The sequence below is a fragment of the Gymnoscopelus braueri genome (genome assembly GCF_963280865.1).
Source record: "Gymnoscopelus braueri genome assembly, chromosome: 1".
NCBI classification, from domain to species: Eukaryota; Metazoa; Chordata; class Actinopteri; order Myctophiformes; family Myctophidae; genus Gymnoscopelus; species Gymnoscopelus braueri.
Window position 1 is genome coordinate 58,030,277 of NC_137603.1, and position 25,550 is coordinate 58,055,826.

The 25,550-nt window shown below is 41.7% G+C and overlaps 1 protein-coding gene across 2 annotated transcripts in view; it reads left to right on the forward strand.

Moving 5' to 3' along the window:
* Positions 1-25,550, forward strand: part of LOC308093050 (insulin-like growth factor 1 receptor) — a 114,194-nt gene that overhangs the window by 20,580 nt on the left and 68,064 nt on the right. For both annotated transcript variants that reach the window (XM_080439258.1, XM_080439259.1), the window contains exon 2: positions 69-632. In XM_080439258.1, the coding sequence (XP_080295384.1) occupies positions 69-632 (564 nt within the window). The remainder of the gene's footprint in view (positions 1-68; positions 633-25,550) is intronic.

The following is a 25,550-nucleotide window of genomic DNA, read 5'->3' on the forward strand; positions in this document are numbered from 1 at the left end:
TTTGTGCCAAACAGTCCTTTCCTGCAAACTTTAAAAAGCTAATAACCTCTCTCTCTCTCTCTCCCCAGTCTGTGGGCCGAGCATCGACATCGGCAACGACCTGAGCGAGTTCCGGCGGCTGGAGAACTGCACGGTGGTGGAGGGCTACCTGCAGATCCTGCTGATCGGCGACCGCAACGCCAACGCCAACCACGACGCCTTCCGCTCCCTCAGCTTCCCCAAGCTCACCGTCATCACCGACTACCTGCTGCTGTTCCGCGTGTCGGGCCTGGACAGCCTGAGCACGCTGTTCCCCAACCTGACGGTGATCCGCGGGCGCAACCTCTTCTACAACTACGCGCTGGTCATCTTCGAGATGACCAGCCTCAAGGACATCGGCCTGTACAGCCTGCGGAACGTCACGCGCGGCGCCATCCGCATCGAGAAGAACCCCGAGCTGTGCTACCTGGACTCGGTGGACTGGTCGCTGATCGCCGACGCAGAGTTCAACAACTTCATCGCCGGGAACAAGCAGTCGAAGGAGTGCGGCGACGTGTGCCCCGGCATCATGGAGAACAGTCCGCAGTGCAAGCGCACCGTGTTCAACGACAACTACAGCTACCGCTGCTGGTCCTCCAGCCACTGTCAGAGAGGTAAGAAACACGGCCTCACTAGCCAACACACAAGAGGGGGTTGGGGTGCACTGAAACCAGCGCACCCCGAAACAACAGGTTGAGAATTGATTGCATGAAACAATCACCTGTGCATCCAGTCTCAATGTTGGTAAACAAATAATTGGTCTATATGGAGATCCCTGTCATCAGTATGCCCATATATGGGTATATCCATGTATGGAGCTGACTGATTTGTTTGTGCCTGGTGCCATGACGACACATTGAGGTTAGGCAACACACTCCATATTTGGGCGTAGCTGCATTGGGAACTTATTATATGGTTATAGCTGAGTCGTAGTGACATGAGCGTGATGACGTGGTCCGCCCGACCTCCCATTAGCTAATTTTAATATAGGATAAGCACTAGCACCATCAGAATGGTTATTAACATTATGTGTATGTGTGTGTGTGTGTGTGTGTGTGAATGTAATGCTGGCTAATACAGCGCTTTGGATAAAGGCACTATATAAATGCACCATTTATTAGGGGAGAAAGACGGATTTGTATTGTGTATATAAATCACAGTTAAGTTTCTGTTTAGTTTTGAAGGGCTTGACTTTTTTAAATAAATAAAAGGCTTTGCTCTGGAACCGTCGCTGATAAAGAGACAACTAGGAAACCACAAGGCAGTGGAAAGTATTTCCAGAAAGACAAGATGACAATTTAATTTTATATGAAGTGAAGCATGTCGGACTGGCATGCCTTATATAAATGAGGCTTACATGCAATGTGATAAGATATTTTTATTCAATCTAAAATAACATAATTGATTTGACTGATTCTCTTGGCGGACCCATCCCGCCTGCACACAATTCTATTGACTCAAACCGCCTAGGTTACTTACAAGTCAAACTCGTGCATCACCACTGTACGCTGGGCCGTCACTATACTGTAAATGACCTCGGTTGCTTGCAGACAGTATGATAAAAATTCACGTCGGATGGAGACACTGGAGCTTATCTGTCCGCAAAGGAACCAAAACACTGTAATGGTGACCTTGTACGGTTCACAGAGTGGCTACCAACAAGGAACCAAAACACTGTAATGGTGACCTTCTACAGTTCACAGAACAAGGGCGAGGGCCAGCAGCAGCTGCTGTCTGCTCAGCCAACTCCCTCCTCACACTGTTGGGAAATCCCAGTTCATTTTCTCAGTTCCTCGTTGACGGCAGTGTTAAACTATTTATGAAATGTGTATGTGTTCACATACACATTTCTTGTTGTCTTTATGAATAAATAAGGCTATGAGATAAACAAATTATCGCCCGGCATTCATGGTTGCGAGAGTAGTAAATCATAATGTTAACGGAGGAAAAAGAAACAGACAATTTCCCAAGGCCACCAGACTTTGTCCTGAATGACCCACAGGAGACTTTTGGCACCATTTGCTGTCATATCATAGTGGTCTGTTGTTGCGTCTTTTGTGGGAGTGACAGGAAAGTGTGTGTGTATGTGTGGTCTTGTTCTAGCCTTCACTACTTTATACATTTTCTGTGGAAGATACATGCTTCTTTCTTTCTTTAGTTTGTTCTTTCGTAGTTTTGTTGTTTGGTTCGTTCTTTCCATATCATAGTTTTGAAAATATACTCTGTGTGTGTGTGTGTGTGTGTGTGTGTGTGTGTGTGTGTGTGTGTGTGTGTGTGTGTGTGTGTGTGTGTGTGTGTGTGTGTGTGTGTGTGTGTGTGTGTGTGTGTGTGTGTGTGTGTGTGTGTGTGTGTGTGTGTGCGCGCCATTCCAGCTGGAGTCACAGAACACACTAACAAGCACCGTCAGCACCAAGGAGACACACACACACACCACCCTTGAAAAAGCCCATGTGTTATATTCTGCTAACGATGTACAGTCCAGACTAGAGGATGCTGGGAGATGGAGTATTTATGCACCGTCGTGTTGGCCTGATGTGTGGGTTGTTATGTGTATGTTTACATAGAGACAGGCGTACGTAGTGAGAAACGGAGATGGAGAGAGAAGACAAACTACAGCAGGAAGGAAGGATAGATGAGTGTGTGGATGTCTTTAACTGTCCATGTAATTACACAGGAATTCCAGCTGTGTGTGTGGTTGTTGGGTACAGTGCAGTCAGGGGACCTGTGTTGTTGTTGTTACGGTAACAGAGTTTCAGGTATGTGTCTGAACTGGTAGAAGAATCATCATAGCCCCGGAGGACAGGATGTAGATGAAGGTTACCTTACCTGACTGTCTGTCTGTCTGTCTGTGTGTTTGTGTCTGTCTACCTATCTCTGTCTGTCTGTCTGCCTATATCTCTGTCTACCTGTCTCTAGGCCTGTCACAATTAATTTGACATAATCGCAATTATGTTTTAGTGTAATCGTCATAATCATTTCCATGTTGAAACATGTTCACATATATTCAAACATTCTCAAAAATAGTGGAAATGGCCGATCTACGTGACGCGTTTTGAGCTTGTAGATCGGCTATTTCCACTATTCATATTTGTTTTTTTTAGTGTAAAGTTATTAAAATTATGTATGTAAGTTATTTGTCATATCTGCCCTGTGCACCTTTTGTTTACGAAGGCTAAAAGACTAAACGGAAATGTCATTTTTATTCATAATTTTTTTAGCAAAACTAAGCAATAAAAGCCTGGAGATCGAGGCGAATCTGCGTTCGCCTCCAGCGTTCGCGCGTCTTACTTGTGTTCCAGTGTTCTGACAGAACGACAGCAACACAATTAAATCGTTAATCGCAATTATTCGAGCGACAATTGTATAGTCGAGTAAAATCTCATAAACGTGACAGCCCTACCTGTCTTCTGTTTCTTTGTCAGTCTATGTGTATGTGTGTCTCTTTATCCAGACCCAGTCCACCTGCCTGTCTGTCTGTTTGTCTCTCTGTCTTGTCACTGTCTGTTTATTGAACAAACATAGTAGTTGACATCTGGATTCATGAAGAGAAGGAGAGAGAGGATGAAGGGGATAGAATGGAGGAGGAGAAGGCATGGGGGGGTGACCGGTGCTGATTTTGACAGCACATTTTGATTTAGTTAGACCTTTACAGGAATGAAGCATGGCTAACTTACCAAGTCAGACGGTGAACAGAGTTTTTTCAATTAGTCAGATAGACAGACATCCATAACAAGAGAAATGAGGATAAGGCATAGTGTGAGAGAGATGTGTTGTTGTGACCTCAACAGGAACGAAGCATAGCTAACATACCAAGTCAGACGGAGAGTTTTCTCAATTAGTCAGATAGACACACGTTCAGCCTCAGGCCATAACAAGATGGACTGGGAAACACAAAGGAGACAGAGAGATAGGATAGACTGGTGAGCAGTGGTGGAAAAAGTACTGAATTTGTTTACTTAAGTAAAAGTATTAAATTATATAAATTTACTTGAGTAAAAGTACAAAAGTGTTGGCATATAAAATGTACTTAAAGTACCAAAAGTAAAAGTACTCATTATGCATAATGTCCTAATTCACAAGTTGAAAATATATATTTAAAAAAAAATAGCAGATCTACAAGCTCACAATGCGTCGCATCGTGGCACATTGTGAGCTTGTAGATCAGCTATTTTCAAATGGCCAAAATATATATAGGGGCTGAAGGGGTTAATGTATGTTTTGTAATAATCCAAATCTACAAAAAAAAAATAATTAACTAGTAACTAAAGTTTTCAAATAATTGTAGTGGAGTAAAAGTACAATATTTCCCTCTGAGATGTAGTTGAGTAGAAGTGAAAGTACTGAAAATTGGAAATACTCCTTTAAAGTAAAAGTACCTATTTTTTTTAACTTAAGTGCAGTACTTGAGTAAAGTACTTTGTTACTTTACACCACTGCCGGTGAGAGAGAGAGGAAAATGTGTGTAAACAAATGAACAAAAAGAGAGAGAGGACAGGAAGGAAGGTTGAGATGAATTATGATATTATAACAAAACATGAAATATGATGCGAACAAGGCCTGGTCATAACAGATTATTAGAGGGGGGGGGGGTGTATATGCTCACAATACACAATACAGTATTACTTTTTTGATTGATTGAATACTTTAGTCAGAAAGGTAAACAGCACGTGGTACAGTAAGACATTCAAGCTAAAAGGATAACACAGAAAAAAAGTCCTGGGGACCTGTTTCCATTGTGGTCCTATGTATTCAATTCCGTACAAAGGAGATGGGGAAAAATTACATTTACCTCCACTTTTGGTCTCCTGATGGGTGTTTTTCAGCCCAATTTGAAAGAAACCAGTGTACACATCCTTTAAAAGTTTCATGACATGCTGGTTTACAAAACATTAAAAGTCTCTCAAACGTGTATTAAAAGGTTTTAACTGAAAGATCCACTCCAGTGAGCCATGGCAGGTTTTTTTCTCTCTGTGTTCTGAGGCCTTTTCCGCTGCAATGAAAACAACATTTGCCAGCAGGTGTCGCTGTCGCTGGGAGGAGAGGGGGTGGGATTAATGGACTGACATCAACGTCCGCGGGCAAATCACGGCACTTTTCTGAGCCTAATTCAGAAAACCCCAGACCACAGAAAATCCACTGAATGTTCAAAGTTCAGTGTTGTTGGGTGTAATTGAGGTCAGAAAACCAAAAAAAAAAAGAGAAGATTTTTTTTGTCACAAAACCTTTAATGGATGGTGTCAGGATATTCCACATTTTGGTGGCAGAGCAGTAGAATGAGAACTTTCCCATGTTTGTTCTATATTTGGGTGGTACCAGATCATGGTCGCTCCCTCTAGTGTTGTGGCTGTGGGTGTCACTCACTTTGGAGAAGTAGTTAGACAAGATGAAGGGAAGAGAAATGAGGAGAAGGCAATGGGGTGAGAGAGATGTGTCGAACATACCAAGTCAGACGGAGAGTTTTCTCAATTAGTTTCTCATCTTGCTCTCCAGCCTCAGGCCATAACAAGATGGACAGGAAAACAGAAAGGAGACAGAGGGATAGATAGAGACTGGCGAGAGAGAGAGGAAAATGTGAGTAAACTCACCTACTGTAACCCCTGCTCATTATGCTAGGGTGGGATGGCTCAAGGTAGAGGGCAGAGTACAGCAACTTGCGATGGGCCTGGTTTTCAAGATACTCAAGGGACCAGTGCCCATGTACCTGTCTAACTAACTCAAAAGAGTAGCCTGGTTCCCAACCTTTACTTATCTGCGAAGAGAAAAGCCTGGTCACGACCTAAAGCAGAGCGTCTATAGGGGCGGGACTTCCGCCGTACGTCTTTCCCCCCGGAAACAATCTTTTCCGACCAATCACAACACTTGTTTCATTCACAGAGAATGTAAACAGATTTGTAAAGCGTCAACCTCATTTCCTTGGGCGGTACTTCCGCCAAATCCCGGTACTTCCGTTTAGACACTCAACCGTCTAGGTCAGTGGTTTTCAACCTCTTTCATGCCAAGAACCCCTAAATTGATTTACATTTGGCCCGCAGACCCCCATCTGAAAATGTTTTCTTCCAGGGACCCCCCAGAAGCAAAGAGTTAAAAAAAAATCGCTTTAAAAAAATATATATATATTGAATGATTTGCACACATTTTCAAGATTGTTCAAAAATAGCAGATCTACAAGCTCGCCGGACCACTGGTTGAGAACCACTGGTCTAGGTCTTGCCAGCGTGTCAAAAGAGTGAGAAACCTCCACGGGCACAACCCCAGATTCGGCACAAACATGGGGATGAATTCATTCTGCTATTATGCCACCAAAATGTGGAATGTCCTACCAACAGCCATCAAAAAATGCGACTCCTTAGTTACCCTCCTTCAAAACTGCCATAAAGGAGCACCTGTCTGCAATTTTCAACCGGACAAGTCTTCTTGCTTGCCAAAAGAAATGACCCCCCTCTGTTTTCCTGTAAATATACTTTTTCTGCTTTCTTGTCTAGCATTGTATGTCTTTATATGTCTTGATGAATTGAATACACAGGACCACAATAGAAACAAGCCCTCAGGGCTTTTTGTGTTATCCTTCTAGCATTATTATATAACTGTACCTATAGCATTGTATAACTGTACCTAGAAAGTGTTAAATCAATCAAACAGAACGAACAAAGAAGGACAAGAACAGGAAAAGAGACTTATGGCAGATTGATAATAGACAGATGAAGAGAGAGACTGATGGGGAATGAGAGAGAGAGACCAAGGACAGGAAGGAAGGTTGAGATTAGAAGAATTATAATAACATAACAGAAAACATGAAATATGATGGGAACAAGGCCGGGTCATTACAGATTATGGGGGGGGGGGGAGTTGATATGCTATTACTACCACAACAAATTATTATTGCAACTAAAGTGGTGATTTATTAAAAAAAGAATACTATACCAATACTTTGTGCACACTTATTTCTTCCACAAATGATCTACAAGCTCACAACATGGGCTTGTATATTGGCTATTTCCACCATGAATACAGGTGTGCCTTGAGAATTTGGACTTAAAACATACATTTTAACAAAACTTTTTCTTTAGTCATTTAATTTGTTTTCAATCGATCTTTTTCCCCAAGAAAGGGTCTTCTTGTTGTTTTTGGCCTGATTTCGTTTTTTTGTGCCTTTTTTTTTATTTAACCCTGTAGCACTTTGTGATTTCCAAACATGTAAAGTGCATAAATAAAATGTATTATTATTATTTTGACTTGCCCATTTGTGTGCCTTTGGCACAAAAAGTTTGAAAACCACTGTCAATAACAATAAAATGTATCGTAATTTAGATGTTATTCAACCATTACTGATCTCCGAGCGTCGGGTGTAACACAGCTACGGGTCGTTATGCAATCTCTAAGAGCCTTAACGAGAAGGCCACGCCTCCTCTGACATCAAGGAGGTGAACGTGTGGCATAGCACAGCGATGGATAATGGGATGAGAGGGAGAGAGAGAGAGAGAGAGAGAGAGAGAGAGCGAGGGGAGGAGGTGTAGGGAGAGGGTCAGCTGGGGTGAGAGGAAAAATAAAGGTCCAGAGGGAGAGGAGAGGGCAGTGAAGGGGATCGAGGCGGGTTGTCTGAGGTGGTGGTTAAGGTGCTAAGTAGGTGAGTGCAGCTTGAGGCGTCGGGCGGTGAAGGAGAAAATAAAGTAGGCTAATGGAGGTATTAGTGTGAAGGTGATTCCAGCATGTTTGTTTGTCTGTCCCGTGGTGGTGGTGGGGGGGGGGGGGGGTTGATGATGGTGTTGCTGGGAGAATCATCCAACAGTCTACACCTGTGGTTCTCAACCAGTGGTCCGGGGACCGCCAGTGGTCCTTGAGGGGGTTCCAGGTGGTCCCCAGCTAAATGATGGAGAGTTGGTAACCAAATGGACCCTTATTAGATCTTTAACTCTTGAGAGTGTAAAGGAAACCAAATGGACCTTTATTAGATCTTTAACTCTTGAGAGTGTAAAGGAAACCAAATGGACCTTTATTAGATCTTTAACTCTTGAGAGTGTAAAGGAAACCAAATGGACCCTTATTAGATCTTTAACTATTGAGAACGTAACATGAAACCTGTCTGTCTGTCTGTCTGTCAGCCTGTCTCTGTCTGTCTGTCAGCCTGTCTATCTCTGTCTGTCTGTCAGCCTGTCTGTCTGTCAGCCTGTCTGTCTGTCTGTCTCAGAGTCACTCAGTCTGAGCTTTCCAGAGTAAAGCAGATTTAATGGTCTCTTCAGAGATTAATATGGTTGAGTGTGTACACATCTAAGTCCCTGTGTGTGTGTGTGTGTGTGTGTGTGTGTGTTTGTTTATCCACACATTCACACATACAGTGCAGTCCATACATATTCAGACATTGACACAGTTTGTGTTGTTATTGTCTCTGTACTCACACATTGGTCAAATTACATAGTTTGACCATTTTAGGGAACTAACAGAAAGGCAGTCTGAAAGGTCAAGAACACTTTGGTCAGGGTTTGGGTTGTGCCATGATGTAACTCCAAAGGTGGGCAAACAAATTAAAAGAAATTGATTAGAAATTGATCATTCAAAATATGCTCCTCATTGACTTACATTGTGCACCTGTGAAACGGCTCTCAAAGTCACTCTTTTAGCCCGTAAACAAACAAGGCTTAGGGGAGTAGCCAATGAGATAGGGACTAGGGGAGTAGCCAATGAGAGAGAGACACCAGAGAACTGTGGTCAGACGATGATGAGTGAGGTTGTGTGTTGGTCTCTCTGTGACCTTGGGGGGAGAGGTTGACTGGAACAGACACCTTATGACACTTCCTGTTCTTTAGGTGTGGGTGTGTGTCAGTTTTATAGGCCATGTGCAAGCTTAAAGCCTCTCTCTCTCTCTCCGTCTTACTCTCTCGCCCTCACATCCCAGAACAGTGTGTGCTCTCTGATTTAATTGATCTTTAAAAGGAATTCAGCAACTCACTCAGTCACTTAGTCAGCTGGTCACACACACACACACACACACACACACACACACACACACACACTCACACTCACACTCACACTCACTCACACTCACACTCACACTCACAGTACAAAGATAAACATAAATGCTTACACAGACACATACAAAGGGCAAGAAGACATGTGCATACATGTACATGGGGCCACATAAACCCATAGAAATGCACGCACACGCACACACACACACACACACACACACACACACACACACGCTCTGACCTTATATAAAACTACAATACAGTGTTTTCTGGAACCAGTACAACCTTTTTTTCCGGATTCTTCTGACTCCTCTGTCTTTGTTTAGGCCCAGGAGTCAGGTAGCTGCTCAGGTGACATACGTGTGTGTGTGTGTGTGTGTAGTATGTGGTTAACCCGTTGAATCCGGGAAAGCATCTGTGTCATTTTAGATTTTAGCCATATATGAGTGTGTGTCACAATCTTTCTAAAATAGCAGATATACTGTACAAGCTCAAAGCGAATTGCACAACATTTTTGCAAATCTTTGAATATATATTTTTTTACAACGAACATTTATTATTCAAATCTTTGCTTCTGGGGGTCCCTAGAACGAAAAATATATAATTGAGATTGGGGGGGGGGGGGGGGTCTGTGGCCAAATACATATAATTTTGGGGGTCCTTGACATGAAAAAGTTTTGAGCACCACTGATATAGCAACATAAGTGCAGAATCGGAACCTCCGGTATTAATGGGTTAAGGTGGACGTTCTGGGAAATGTGAATCTCCTTTTTGTATTCAAGACAGGTGAACTGAAAGATGAGGTTTTGGGAGGAGGGTGTGGCAGGATTCAGCGATGGCATAGCTGATAGTGTTTTCCCATGGAGTCAGTCCCAATACACAGTGCTGCTCTGTGTTTGTGTGTTCTGTCTGGAATGCATGTTCTGACACTTTTCGAGATGGTCGTGTCCGAAATATATGGACATATATATATATATAGCCATACAAGTATTTTACATTTGGTTATATCTTACTAAACGACAAAAAAATTTAAACGTACAGGATAACTTTGTAAGTACCCTCAGGGCCTGAATTTTGGGGCGGGAGTTCGAGAATTTGACGTATTTTAATTGATTCTTTCCCGCAAATGTAGCAATTATAATGCACACACATTTACTTTTATTTATTTGTATCTTTGTCCCTTGTGTATTCTTCTGACTTGCAGGGAGTAGTTCACAGAACAGACAGTAGGAGACATGTACTGTTATACACAGAAATGCATACACTAGACTTCATATACCTAACCTACCTAATTCTACTGATATTTAAAACTGTTTAAAACTGTTGGCTTCTACATTTTTAAAATGTTTGTATTTATTTTGATCCCACAATTTTGCAACCCCATTTTGTTCACCCAGTACCAATTGTCTAAGTAATCCTGGGCGCTACACTCCCTCTGCCAGCCTAGGGGGCTTCTACAGTTTCTGTCCATCTTTCATCGCCTACTCTCACACACACACACACACACACACACACACACACACACACACACACACACACACACACACACACACACACACACACACACACACACACACCTTGCAATCTGAAACAAAAAATATCCCCTTCCCTACCCAAAGTGTATAAATCCCCCCTATGTGAAGCATATAAGGGGGGCATTCCCCTCCATTTTGAAACATGTCAGGCCCTTGCCCTGCAGGCTTTATTGTACACGGAGAAAGGTTTGTCCTGTAAATTGTCACGTGTTGATTTATCCATTTGTAACCGAGAGATTGTACAGATGTAATGCTGAGGTAGATAAATCACTCGGGACGGTACAGTCACAGTGTATGGCTGCTTACCGCCTGATCACTGCTTGTCAGGACAGCAGTGTGTGGGAGGCTGGCTCACTCTGTCCTCACTGCTTTGTGTAAAGGTACTTTGAGCTGAAGGCTATGTCTGAATGGTGCACCGCTGTCCAAATAGAGTTTATTATTAGGGATTAGGGCTGCCGCCATCATGAAATATTAGTTGACGATTAATTGTGTTTATTGTGTTGTTTTTTTGGCATTGAATATTGGAACGCATTACTAGAAATAAAACGTACACTGCTGTTTGGCTTACAGGCTTTGTAAACACTAATTCCACCGGTTAGATATGATTGATGAGTAACTTAAATATACAAAGAAAATAGCATATTTAATAACTTTATACTTTCCCCAAAAAGAAAAAAAGTGGAGATGGCCGAAGCTCACAACAAAAATAACATGAACATCGTAAAATAGCATAAAAGAAAGATTTAACCCTTTGTATGGGCCAGGCATGGCAGCAACAGAACTGTCCTACTGTCTCTGTGTCATGTCATTTATGAGAGGAGATAAATGGAGATCATTTGACTATACAAGCAACAGAGGTGGTTTTGCTGGTGATAATCATTTTCTCTAAAAAGAACCAATGATGTAAGGACCCCATGCAGGAGTCCACATGGACTCCACGTTGTAAAACTCAAAATATTCACATCTGCAGACGAGGTGTGACAGCTGTGTAACGTGTTTTAAAGCGACACAAGTCTTAAAGGGCAAGACCACTTTGGTAGAGGGTTGGGTTGTGTACCTTGCCATGATGTAACTCCAAAGGTGGACAAGAATTCAAAAATAATTGCTCCATTGGTTAGAAATTGATAATTCAAAATATGCTCCTCATTGACTTACATTGTACGGTGAAAGAGCTCTCAAAGTCACTCTTTTAGCCTGTAAACGAACACAAACAAACTTGATTCAGACAATATAGAACATCACAAAACCCAGTACTGTAAAAAAAAAAAATATATATAAAAATATTAACTTCCTGTTGATTTCGCTATTTTTATTAGGAAAAAAACCCAGACTGGAGCCGCAGATCCGGATCCAGATCTTCAAATAGTAAAATCAGCAGGAAGTTGACATTTTCATTAAAAAACAAACAGTACTGGGTTTTGCGATGTTCTATATTGTCTGCTTTGTTTGTGTTCGTTTACGTGCTAAAAGAGTGACTTTGAGAGCTGTTTCAGCGTACAATGTAAGTCAATGCGGAGCTTTTTTTGAATTATCAATTTCTAATAAAAATGTAGCAATTATTTTTTATTTCTTGTCCACCTTTTGGAGTTCCATCATGGCAAGGTAACTACACAACCCAAACCCAAAACCTTGCCTTTTAAGTCCCCATTCATTATCAGTGCTCTGCATCCTGTTTTTAAAAACGTGCACCCTGTCCAGACTTGTCCAGAGCTGTAGTCCCTGTCCTACAACGAGCATTAATACTGTCTGTGTGTTCCACTAACCCAAACATCTGACGACAGATAAGAGCTCTCAGAAAGCACAAACCCAATCATTACCAAAGAATGGACGACAGTTTAGACTACAGTTCCTCAGTGTAGCGCTCTGTGTAATCAATCAGTCCACATAGCGGCTGTGTGCTCTACTCCTCCAAGGGTTCCCAAACTTTTCAGTGCCGCGACCCCCCCCCCCCCCCCAATGTAAATTGTAGGCATTTACATTTAGTTTGACTCGCTTCCACAGATAAACAATGTGAAAACAGCCGATCTACAAGCTCACAACGCCTCGAACTTCGAGGCTTTGTGAGCTTGTAGATCGGCTGTTTTCACAATGTTTGCCTCTTTCTTACGTAATATTTGATGTTTGGACAGAATCTGTAGGAGTACTGTCAAAAAAATGTTTTGCAAAAATCAGCCTCCTGGTGGCGCTATAACAGGCCCATGTGAAAAATTTGCGGCAGAGGTCCTGCTCTGGCATCCAGGGAGTGTGTGTGCACAGTTCCGCTGCGATCAAGCCAACGGTGCCGGAGATTAGCTGTTCACGGACGGACGGACGGACGGACGGACGGACGGACAGGGTCTCGGCCATGCCTTTGGCCTGGCGGAGACAAAAAGTCATGTTTTGGGTGAAGTATCACTTTATTGAATACAATGTTCATTTACCGACCCCCACTTTGAGAACCACTGGCCTACACGGACTGTAGTGGACGCGCACAGTGAAATCCATAGTGTTCATTTAACTCAGAGAGACAAAAAAACTAGTTAAAAAAATTTACGTGGATTTGCTTCCATTTGTATCTCTTGGAGTTGGACAGGGTGAATAGAATGCATTGTTTTCCACGAAGGACAGATTATTCAAACAGGCTGGACAACACAATGCTGGTCTGGATGGACACACACACACGATGCACACACTGGTCTGGATGGACACACACACACACACACACACACACACACACACACACACACACACACACACACACACACACACACACACACACACACACACACACACACACACACACACACACACACACACACACACACTATACACACTATACACACACTGGTCAGGATGGACACACACACACTCACACACACTGGTCTGGATGGACACGCACACTATACTGCTCCCACTCTGGCTATAATACAGGTTCATTGGTTGATTCACTTACTCTGGCTGGCTGTGTGTGAGTGTGAGGAATGGAATGACACAATATCATTGTTCTCTCCATTCATGAAGTCGTCTAGTAGACTACATGTGTCTCCATCCTTCTATAATTTCACAAACCTCTGTGGTTGACCAACCATGGTGAGAGCAAAAAATGTGAGACCAAAAATTTGACGGGACGCGTGGGGGGGACGCGCGACAGGACGCGCAATAACCCCACGTTTGCAACTACTTTCGCCTGCGCACTTCACCGGGTATGGTCTAGTGAGAATAATGCACTGTACAACCTAGTGAATACTTTGTGAACACCAATATTTGACTAATTCAAGTTAATAGGAGATCAATATGAACAAGAGCAAAACCATGTTTAAAACATTCTCTTCTGATCCTGGATCATCAGTAGTAGTTTATATTATTATTTAACAATAGTTTTTGCATCGGTCTCCTACCACAACAGCATCAGCAAATATTGTTTTATTGGCTCAGGCAGGGGTCTTCAACAGGACCCATAGGGTGTCCTCAGAGTTACTACAGGGGGTCCGCCAAATCTTTGTGTGACAGGAACTTTTTTTTTTCTTTTACATTAACTCTCTGGCTGCCAAGAACGAGTTATCACAAGTATTTTTCTGAATGCCCTGGCTGCCAAGAACGAGTTATCACGAGTAAAAAAAAACAAGATATTGTGATCCGAAGATTTGCTGCTCCATTCACTTCTTGTTTAACTTATTACTTTAAAAGGGTGTATCTCTGCTTTTTTTTACTACGGTATGTATTTTTGGCCCAGAAATGCTATTTTCAAAGGCAGACAATTAATGTCAACGAGGTCGCGATGACCTTGTTGACGTCTCGCGCTGCAAGGCGTTGTGTGCTTGTAGATTTGCTGTTTTCGGCCAAGAGGTTTGTTGTTGAAGGAAAAAAGAGCAGATCAAGTACAGAGCCAACCATCAAGATTACCAAGTGCTGAGGGTTTAAGGAAATAAACAAAAAACATTAGTTCACACAACACTGATGAAATCTATGAAAAGGTTTAAAACGCAACACAATTATACAATTTATACAATATGTAGTGGGGTCCCATAAGGGGTCCCTGCTTCATCTCTCTCTCTCAGCTAAGGGGTCCATGGCCTGAAGAAGGTTGAAGACCCCTGGGCTCCGGAATGCGACAAAAACAAAAACATGTATTCAAGGCTTCATGGGGTTGAGTAAATGATGAAAATAACTTAAGTCATTGTTTTGGGTGAAGTATTCCTTTAAGGTCTGCCCTGGGCTTTGGAGAGGAAGTGATGTCAGCAACAATAGCCGGCCTATAGAATAACACCTGGAGAGAGAACGCCCCCCCATCCCCCCCCCCAAAAAAAAACCATAACATCCATAAATCTCCTTTGTTAAACAGCCATTTTATGAATAAGCAAGGGAAGGTGTGGGAAGGGGAGGAGAAGAAGAAAAAAACAGAGGTAGAGAAAGGAGGAGTGGGGGGGGGGCTGGTGGATCAGTCACTTGGTTGCACAGTCCTCCATGTGCTGGTGTGAATGACCTACTGCACATATAAACAGAGCTGCTACCTTTACACGCATTTGAAATCGTAGGCTTTTTTTTGGTATACTATTAACCTATTCAATCCGGGGGGATTAGATGTCTTTGGGCTATTCAAAAATAGCAGATCTACAAGCTCATGGCACCGCTATGAGCTTGTATGTCTGCTACTTTTGTAAAAATCGTGAAAATGTGTGCACATCTTTAAATATATATATGTTTTTAAAGCAAACATTTGTAAAATATGTTGTTCCAGGGACCTCCCCAGAAGCAAATATTTGAGTTACAAATGTTCGATTAAAAAAAATCAAAATCTAATATTTAATAATAATCTAGTTTGTAGATCTGCTATTTTTGAGTAGCCCAAAGACATCTTAAAATGACAGATGCGTTTCCCGGTTTGAATGGGTTAAATAGTTTTGAGAAACAGTGCTGCTATTTTAGTATTTTGTCCCAAAGTGACTGCAAAAGATTGCTGCTATTTGTCTCAAAAAGCTTTACACCCTGTGTATATATATATATATATATAACATAACGACACAATGTGACATACTGTAGCTCTGTTTAACACAATGCTGTACCCCCTCCAGCTGTATATGCTTTACCTGTTTTCAACTATTATTATATTTTGACACCTGCTTTGGCGATGTAAACGTATGTTTTCTCATGCCAATAAAGCTCCATTGACTTTGATGAGGACCCGGGTCCAATATGACCCGGATCTCTTTCTCTCTCTCTGCCCTTGGTCTTCTGTCTGTCCTTAGCTAAGATAAGGCATTAAAAAATGTCTAAAATAAAAGCAGGAAGGAGGGTGGTTTGGGAAGAAGGGGTAAGCAGATAGGGTTAGGTAGACACCAGTGGTGGAAAAAGTACTCTACTGTTACGAGTAGAAGTCCGGAATTCAACATTTACTTGAGTAAAAGTACAAAAGGATTGGCATCAAATTGTACTTAAAGTACCAAAGTATTTGAAAATGGCAGATCTACAAGCTCACAACGCGTCGCGACATTTACTTGAGTAAAAGTACAAAAGGATTGGCATCAAAATGTACTTAAAGTACCAAAATATTTGAAAATAGCAGATCTACAAGCTTGTAGATCTGCTATTTTCAAATAGCCTAGGTATAAAATAGGGCTGAAGGGGTTAATGTATGTTTTATAATATAATGATTTATATCTGCAAAGTAACTAGTAGCTAAGGTTTTCAAATAATTGTAGTGGAGTAAAATTACAATATTTGCCTCTGAGATGTAGTGGAGTAGAAGTAAAAGTATAGACAATTGGAAATACTCTTGTAAAGTAAAAGTAATTTTACTTAAGTACAGTACAGTACATACTCAGGAACATTTAGTCAGAAAAACTGCTGTCCAAGTGTTTTGTCTCATAACAAACATGAGAGCATTGGGGATTAAACGGTCCATGATATCATAATTTATATCTGAAAAGTAACTAGTAACTAAAGTTTTCAAATAAATGTAGTGGAGTAAAAGTACAATATTTGCCTCTGAGATGTAGTGGAGTAGAAGTAAAAGTTTTGGAAATTGGAAATACTCAAGTAAAGTACAAATACCTCAAAATTGTACTTAAGTACAACCAAGTAAATGTACTTGGTTACTTCCCACCACTGGTAGACACACACACACACACACACACACACACACACACACACACACACACACACACACACACACACACACACACACACACACACACACACACACACACACACACACACAAGCAGGTGTGTGAGTGAGAGAGAGAGAGAGAGAGAGTGTGTGTGGCGAGGTCAGGCGGTGAGAATTCCGTTGGTCCTTGGGGGGATTGGAGCGGGGGAGGGGTGTGTTGTGTCTGGAGAGTCGCACACTGTCTGCACGCACTACTGTGTGTGTGTGTGTGTGTTTGTGCACAGTACAGTACAATCCATTTTTATAATTTCCCATTTTGGTTCTGTTTGATTTTCCTGTTTGTTGTCCCACTGTGGTCCTTGTTTGTCTCTATTCTCAATTCAATTGATTCAAAGGAGCTTTGTTGCCATGAGAAAACATACTTTTACATTGCCAAAGCAGTGTTACATATAAATGGGAATAAATAAAAGTTTAAACAGAGCTCAGCTGTGTTACATTGCAACTTAGAGGGAAGACGGGAAGACTATCTTACAAAACTATAAAAGTTGTGCATTTTCTGTCATAAATAGTTATACATCCATGTAGGAGAGATTAGTTTGGTACACACTTTTGAAAGTTGACAGCAGTATTTCAATGTTTTGCATTCACTTGGTATAACATCTTCGCTCTCTCTCTGTGGTCCTTGTTTGTCTCTCTCTCTGTCTGTCTGTCTCTCTCTCTGTGGTCCTTGTTTTTCTCTCTCGCTCTCTCTCTCTCTCTCGTTTGTCTCTGTCTCTCTCTGTGATCCTTCTCTGTCTGTCTCTCTCTGGTCCTTGTTTGTCTCTGTCTCTCTCTCTCCCTCTCTCTCCCTCTCTCTGTGGTCCTTGTTTGTCTCTCTGTCTCTCTCTCTCTCTCTCTGTCTCTGTCTCGCTCTCGCTCTCTCTCTCTCTGTGGTCCTTGTTTGTCTCTCTCTCTCTCGCTCTCGCTCTCTCTCTCTCTCGCTCTCTCTCTCTCTCTCTCTCTCTCTCTCTCTCTCTCTCTCTCTCTCTCTCTCTCTGTGGTCCTTCTTTGTGTCTCTCTCTCTCTATGTGGTCTTGTGTTTTTGTCTCTGATCTCTTTGTGTGTATTTTCCGCTCTGTTGTCCCTGTTGTAAAGAGCGTTTAACCCACATGGTGATGTCATGTTGTGTTTGTGCCTGGCTGGGACACCACGGCCCAGGCACCCACAGACCTCTGTTTATGTCCAGGGAAAGTTGACCGGGTACAACAGCAGCACTTTATAACAACACAGTGTACTCACCTGGGAGCTGCTGCCCTGCCCAGCACCACCACTGTCACACCTACTGGTTGTGTACACTAACTGCCCTGCTCATTATGTACATGAGGGACTTGAGCCAGCAACCTGGCTTCCTCCAGTGGTGTGTTCTAGGTTTTTTCGGAGGGCATTGCGATAATTATTCCCCTCGCGACATGCGCGTGGTCAATGGATGAAATGGTTAGCAGCCATGTTTTACTTAAAATAATACTAAATTAAAAAAATAATACAAATTTTACTAAAATCAATATTTTCAAGTTACAAGTTAAAGTCTGCAACTCAAAATGTACTTGAGTAAAAGTACAAAAGTATTAGTATCACAATGTACTTAAATTACCAAAAGTAAAAGTACTCATTGTGCAGAATGTCCCATTTCAGAAGTTCAAAATGCATTAAAAAAATCATTTGAAAATAGTGAAGAGGTTTGTGCGTTTTGTAATGGAGTAAAAAGTACAATATTTGCTCTGAGATGTAGTAGAGTAGAAGTAAAAGTACTGCAAATTGAACGTGACAATACCTAAAAATTGTGCAGTACTTGAGTAAATGTACTTTACACCACTTATGGTTAGTAGAGGGCTACGCTTTTTTCCAAAACATTCTGCACGTCATACTACATATAAAGCGTAACACGGTAGAAGGCACCACTGGCTTCCTCTAAACTTTTGTTAAGGGATGTTGTGGTTTTTATTTCCAAGCTGTAGGGGTTGATTCAGAGGAAAGTGTGCACTACACACACACACACACACACACACACACACACACACACACACACACACACACACACACAGTGCAGTCATAACATCATGTGATCTACTGGTTACTCTGAGGTCAGACTTGCCTCTCCTCTCCTGTATATCCTTCCCTTCTCACCTATACTCAGCTCTCGTATGTCTTCTCCTCCAGTCTCTTCTCTTCTCCTCCCGTATGAGTTTGAACCTGTTTAAAAAATGACTTCAAAGTGACAGGAGATGGGGACATGTGACCTTTTTAAGTATTCACCTTTGAAGTGTAAGGCCGGTCTTTTGTTTCCAGTGTTGTAGGCTTTCCTTCCTGTCCCATTTGTCCTCCAAAAAAACGGCTCTGTTTATGAATATGTAGTCTTGTTGACCACAATATCATAATCTACTAATAATATCTCAGACAGCCATTTATGTAGTTCTGATGAATGTTGACTAAGATGCAATGGTGTAAAGTATCTAAGTACATTTACTCAAGTACTGTACTTGTAAATTTTGAGGTACTTTTACTTTATTGGAGTATTTCCAATGTTCAATACTTTTGCTTCTACTACACTACATCTCAGAGGCAAATATTGTACTTTTACTCCAGTCCACTACAATTATTAGTTACTAGTTACTTTTCAGATATAAATTATTACATTCTAAAACATACATTAACCACTTTAGCCGTATTTTATGCCTAGGCTATTTGACAATAGCTGATCTACAATCTTGCGACGCGTTGTGAGCTTGTAAATCTGCAATTTTCAAACATTTTTGTACTTTTACTTCTGGTACTTTAAGTACATTTTGATACCAACACTTGTAACAGCGTACTTCTACATTGCGGTATTGATACTTTTACTTAAGTAAAACATTTGAGTACTTTTTCCACCACTGCTAAGATGATAACGCATATGAACCCGGCCATTGAAAACAGCTGTTGTGGTGGTCAGTGAAGTGTGTTTTCCCCACACACACACACACACACACACAGAGACACACACACACACACACACACACACACACACACACACACACACACACACACACACACATAGAGACACACACAGACAGACACAAACTGTTATACAGAAGACAGGGTAGGGTAAGTGATTTTCTTTGGTTAAAATAAGTGTTAAATAGCTCTATATTCTGGTAGTACTCGTTGCTATAGAGTGTTTTTGTTCAGTAACAGGAGTCTCCCATGTCTCTCCAGCTCTTAATTAAACAGAAAATGTATCGTAAAGTGCACGATTGTTTCGTGTGGACGCTGCACTAGGTGTGTCTTATCGCATCTCTGTCATTTTAGATGTCTTTGGCTATTCAAAAATAGCAGATCTACAAGCTCATAGCGCGGTACCGAGTAGGTAAAAACACTAGTTTTCGCTGGCACTGGGGAGACAGTATTACAATTTTACTCTGGCAGTTAAAGAGTTTATTTATTTAGCTGGGGACCCCCTGGTACCCAGCCAAAGACCCCAGTTGGATGGATTTTTGCTCTCTGTTGAAAGTTGATCAGCGTCACATAGGGGTGTGCCGATATATCGTCCCGTGATATATCGCGATACGTTTTCGTGACGATATGTATCGTTTTGGGGGGAAAAAATGTTGTTTAAAAAAATAATAATAATAATAATAATCAGACATGCAAACAGCCTCGAGGTGAAAAGGGTGACAACATGTTTTTTTTCGGGTCAGGTGTCACACTATTGCCCTATTTGGATTCAAAACGGCTATTGTAGCTGAAAAGCTACAAGTTTGCATGTCTGAATAATGCAAAAACACAGAATTATTTGTTTGCATTTGCTTTTTTTTCTCCCCCATATATTTTCATAATAAAAAAGTGCGTATCGTATCGAAGTTGTGAGCCCAATATCGTATCGTATCGTTTCGTGAAATTTGTGTATCGGCACACCCCTAGCGTCACAGGAGAGTCAACATATTGTACTGTTAGGTATGCACGTGTTCTGGAGGACTGGAGACACAGATTTAAGCTTACTAGTTGTACCTAACGGTGTATAACTTGAGCGTAACAACACCCCTAAGCAAGAATCAAGACGGATGATCTACAGGTGTTGAATGCCTTGAAGGGGAAACGGCTTGGAAAAAAACACTCTATTGGCGTGTGGTAGTGTGTCTGTCTGTGCATGCTTGTCTTCTCATGGGTGAATCATGAATCATGTGCGTACATGCCTGTGTGTGTGTGTGTGTGTGTGTGTGTGTGTGTGTGTGTGTGTGTGCGTGAGTGTGTCTCACAGGCTGCTATAGATCCATCATTGTCCTCGCCACACGATGACCCTGCGCAACGTGTTTCTATGTGTGAGCATTGAGAAAATGGAGGCATTTGTAGAATGGGCCTCGGGCCGATTCTACAAATGCCTTCTACATGGTTCCCACGGTCATGAAATTCCTGAAAATATTTCTTAATTAGAAAAACAGTTTTCCAGGCCTGGAAAAGGTTTGGAATGAATTTAATGTTTTGGAAAATGTTTGGATATACATTGTTTTTGGCTATTGATTTTGTTCATAAATGTCCCAAAACATGTGTAGCTTTATGTGAAATACTGTTATTTAACATGGTAAAATGTAGTGCTGCGCTGCACGAGCTGTGTGAGTGCGACCTAAAGTATACAGGACGTCATGCGACAAAAAGAAAAGATTGACAAGCTAACAGCATGTTGCACCATGATATGTTGTTAGCTTGTAGATCGGTTGTTCTTTTTGCCACGTGACGTCTTCGCTTCAGTCAGTTTAGGGGCATTGATACGATAGCACACTGGAGTAAGAGCCTCATTATTGCATCATATGATTGCTACAGTATAGGCCTGGAAATGGGGTAAAATACTTAGGAAAGGTTTTGGAAAATAAATTGTTAGAATTGTGTGGGAACCTTGCTTCTAAATCAGTAGTAGTTATCAAACGTATTTGTGCCGCTGCCAAGGACCCCCAAAATGATATGTATTTGGCTGCGGACCCCCCCCCCCCCACCCCCCATCTGAAAATGCTTTGTGCCAGGGAAGAAGAGAAGATTTGTGTTACAAAAAAAATCACTTTCAAGATTTTTCAAAAATAGCGGATGTACAAGCTCACATAGCGCTGTGAGCTTGCATATCTACTATTTTTGAGAACCCCTGTTCTAAACCAATGTTCTAAAAAAAATGAGTTTTCTGATAAACTTATGTTGCTATATATACAGTGGTGGAAGAAGTACTCAGATATTTTAGTAATAATTTAAAAAAATGTAGCAATACCACAGTATAAAAATACTCTCTTACAAGTAAAAGGCAAGTGTTCAAAATGTTACTTGAGTAAAAGTACAAAAGTATTGGCATCAAAACATACTTAAAGTACCAAAAGTAAAAGTACTAAAATGTTTGAAAATAGCAGATCTACAAGCTCACAACGCGTCGCATCGCGACGCGTTGTGAGCTTGTAGATCTGCTATTTTCAAATAGCCTAGGTATGAAATAAGGCTAAAGTGGTTCATGTATGTTTTATAATGTAATCATTTATATCTTCAAAGTAACTAGTAGAAGTAAAAGTACTGAAAACTGGAAATACTCCAATAAGGTAAAAGAAATCTCAAAATTGTACTCAAGTACAGTACTTGAGTAAATGTACTTAGTTACTGTACACCACTGTGTATATATATATATAGCTAAAATCTAAAATGACACGCATGGGTTGAATATAGAGATTGTTACTCTTCTAAGAGGTGAGTGTGTGAGGCAGCGGGTTGTTTGGCAGGTGGATGATGTGCAGGTGAGTTATGTGCTGTCTCAGGTGAGTTCCCACACTACCTGCAGATGGTAGAGAGTAGATGGAAAGATACACAGAGAGAGAGAGAGAGGTGGACAGACGGGGCAGAGAAATGGAGACAGTACAGGCACTTAGTCTAGTTTTAGTTGACTGGACTAAATATCATCCGAGTTTAGTTGAATAAATCCATTGGGTCTCAAATTGGGGTCCGGGGACCCCCAGGGGTCTTTGGCGGGGTACCAGGGGGTCCCCGGCTAAATAAGTTAATATAGCGTCACAACCATTTTAACCACTTGAACCATTATTGTGTACTTTGGCTATTCAAAAATAGTAGATATACAAGCTCCGCACTATGAGCTTGGAGATCTATTTTTGAAAAATCTTGAAGATTTGCGGAAATCTTTGAATATATATATTTTTTCTTAAAGACACCATTTGTAACTTAAATCTTTGCTTCTGGGAGTCCCTGGAACAAAATGCGCTCGCGTGCATGGCGCATGGTGCATGGCGCACCCAATAGTGAGGACATAAATTGGCGCCCCTGTCTAAGTGACTTTGTTGTTAGAAGAAAATCCAGTGATTCTGTGGCCTGACAGACAGCCTGTAGCCTACAGTACCATGCAAGTTCCAACACATCCTGCCAGACCTGTGCATTGGTGTTGATGATGAATATCAACATGGCGACTTGACTTGACGTGCTGTGGGTTCAATCTGTAGTGTAGCCCGTTTACTGTGAAGCCAGGAGCATCAGCATGGTATTGTTATACATCATGGTTCCGTATGGTTCATCATGGTTCCGTAACGCATTGCGAGGCGTTGTGAGCTTGCAGATCGGCTATTTTCTAAATCTTTGCCTCTTTCTTAGGTAATATTTGACAATTTGGCCAATGTTTGAATAAAAACGAAATAAAAGCTAAGCTATGATGACTAAAACTATGACTAAATGAAATGTTTGGGAGGGACTAGTGGAGAAGAGATCCTGTAGAACTAAGACAAGTCATCATGGGTGCGTGCGGGTGTCACAGACAGCTGATCTACAAGCTTGTAGATCAGCTGTTCTCGGCAAGCAGACAAAAGTGAAAATCTGCCATTTTGATTTTTATCACGCCCTGCCAAAAAATGATTTTACTTGACTAAATCAACTGTAGATTTAGTCCTCTAAAATCTTATGATATTTAGTCAACTGAAACTAGAGTAAAAGTAAAACATTTCAGGTGAATAAAATATGACTAAAACTAAACAGAATTGTATTCAAAAGACTATGACTAAAACTAAATAAAAAATTGCTCTCAAAATCAACACTGAGGGGGGCACGGTGGCACAGTCGGTAGCGCTGTCGCCTCACAGCTAGAAGGTCCTGGGTTCGATTCCCGCCGGGGACGCTGTGGGTGCTGTGGGCGTGTCTTCTCCTCCGCGTCATCAGCGCCCATACCCTAGGTGGGGTTGGCGAAAGGGCCTACTCTGTGTGGAGTTTGCATGTTCTCCCCGTGTCTCCTAGGGTAGTTAATACCCTCACAAAAACATGTAGTAATCCTGGTCGCTATACCACCTCCCCCATGACAGCCGGGGCGCCTGATGGAGGAGAACGGAACTGGTTGGAATGACGTGTTCCTTCCACGCGCTACGTCCTACTGGGGAAACTCCCCCCTGTCAGGTGACAAGAAGGTCAGTTGGCTCTCATGCATTGAAGGAAGCATGAGCTCGGCCCTGGCCTCCCTAGGCTGTGGGGGACCGGTGTAGCGCTGGTGTAGGGCTGGTGTAGCGCCCAGGATCACTTAGGAAATTGGCACCGGGTGAAAAAAATGGGTTACAAAAATCGTGGGATAAAAATTTAGGAACAAATAAATAAATCAACACTGGTAGTCAACAGGTGTTGGTTATAAAAAATATTCATAGACAATTGAGTGTTCCTGTTTATAAAAAGGGTTTTAAACATGACCAGACCTCCAAAATTGTATTAGATCCCAATATCACAAAACATGTCCCAAAGGGCTGTACATAAAAACAAGCAGTAATAAAACGATAATAAAAACAAGTACTGCAATGTATATACATACACATGTGTACAAATCACACACAAAAACAGAATTTAAGACTAAACAATGAGCTGGGTGACTGTACTGTAGTGCTTGGTTCAGACTATGTGATGTCAATGACTGATGCAAAAAAAGGTGTGTTTTTAGTTTATTCTTGAATATGTTGACTGAGCTAGACTGTGGGATGTGGATGGGGAGACAGGGCAGAAAAGCAGCCACACTTCCATACACACCCACACACCTTTTGTTCTCGTCCCTCTATAACCATCCTGTGAAACCTAAGGCAGGTAGACAAAGCTCTGACTCAGAGGAACAAGAGTGTGTGTGTGTGTGTGTGTGGGGGGGGGACAGACCGATACCGCTCCCCAGTCTCACATGACTTCCTAGGACTGGTGTCATCTTACATAGGGACATGGGGAACACTAGAAAAATAATTGTGTAGTTTTGGGTGATTTTCGAATTAAATTACCGCGTGTTTCTATCGTTCCAGGTGTCGTGTGTTTCAAGAGACATTGTATTGTGTGTGCATCACACAACTGATGTATCGCAACCTTTGTTCGGTGCCAGTTCTTGTTATAGGTTGTGCCCGATAGGCTCTATGCACAGCAGCCATATTGGAAAGAAATTGGGCTTCTTCCTTACTTTCTTCCTTCACAGGTTTTACCTTAATGAAGGCTCTGTTCCATTCTGGTCAAACAGAGTCAGGGTGCTGATATTGTGCATGTTGGCTTGGCTCACTGGAAACACTCTGCTACACCAGAGAGGTCTCAAAGTGTGGTCCGGGGACCCCTGTGGTTCCTTGAGGGGGTTCCAAATGGCCCCTTACGGGTGTGTAACTCTGAGAGGTCGTGATGCGACGTGTTGTGAGCTTGTAGATAGATTTTTCAACTTTCAACAATTGTGACGATCATGCAAAAAATTATTCCAATTGTACTGGTCTCACCAGCGATAGGTTACCCAGTCAGTTAAACACTCAGTTCAATAATTCAAGTAGAAGCCAGGACTTGTTTTTGAAGCTTTACTGAACCAAAGTGTGAAACTGAAACAAAGCATAAACAATACAATATGTTTCAGAATAAAGTACAAATGATCAATTTGCATAGGACAAAGAGGTAAGTAGTATGCATACAGCAGGTGAT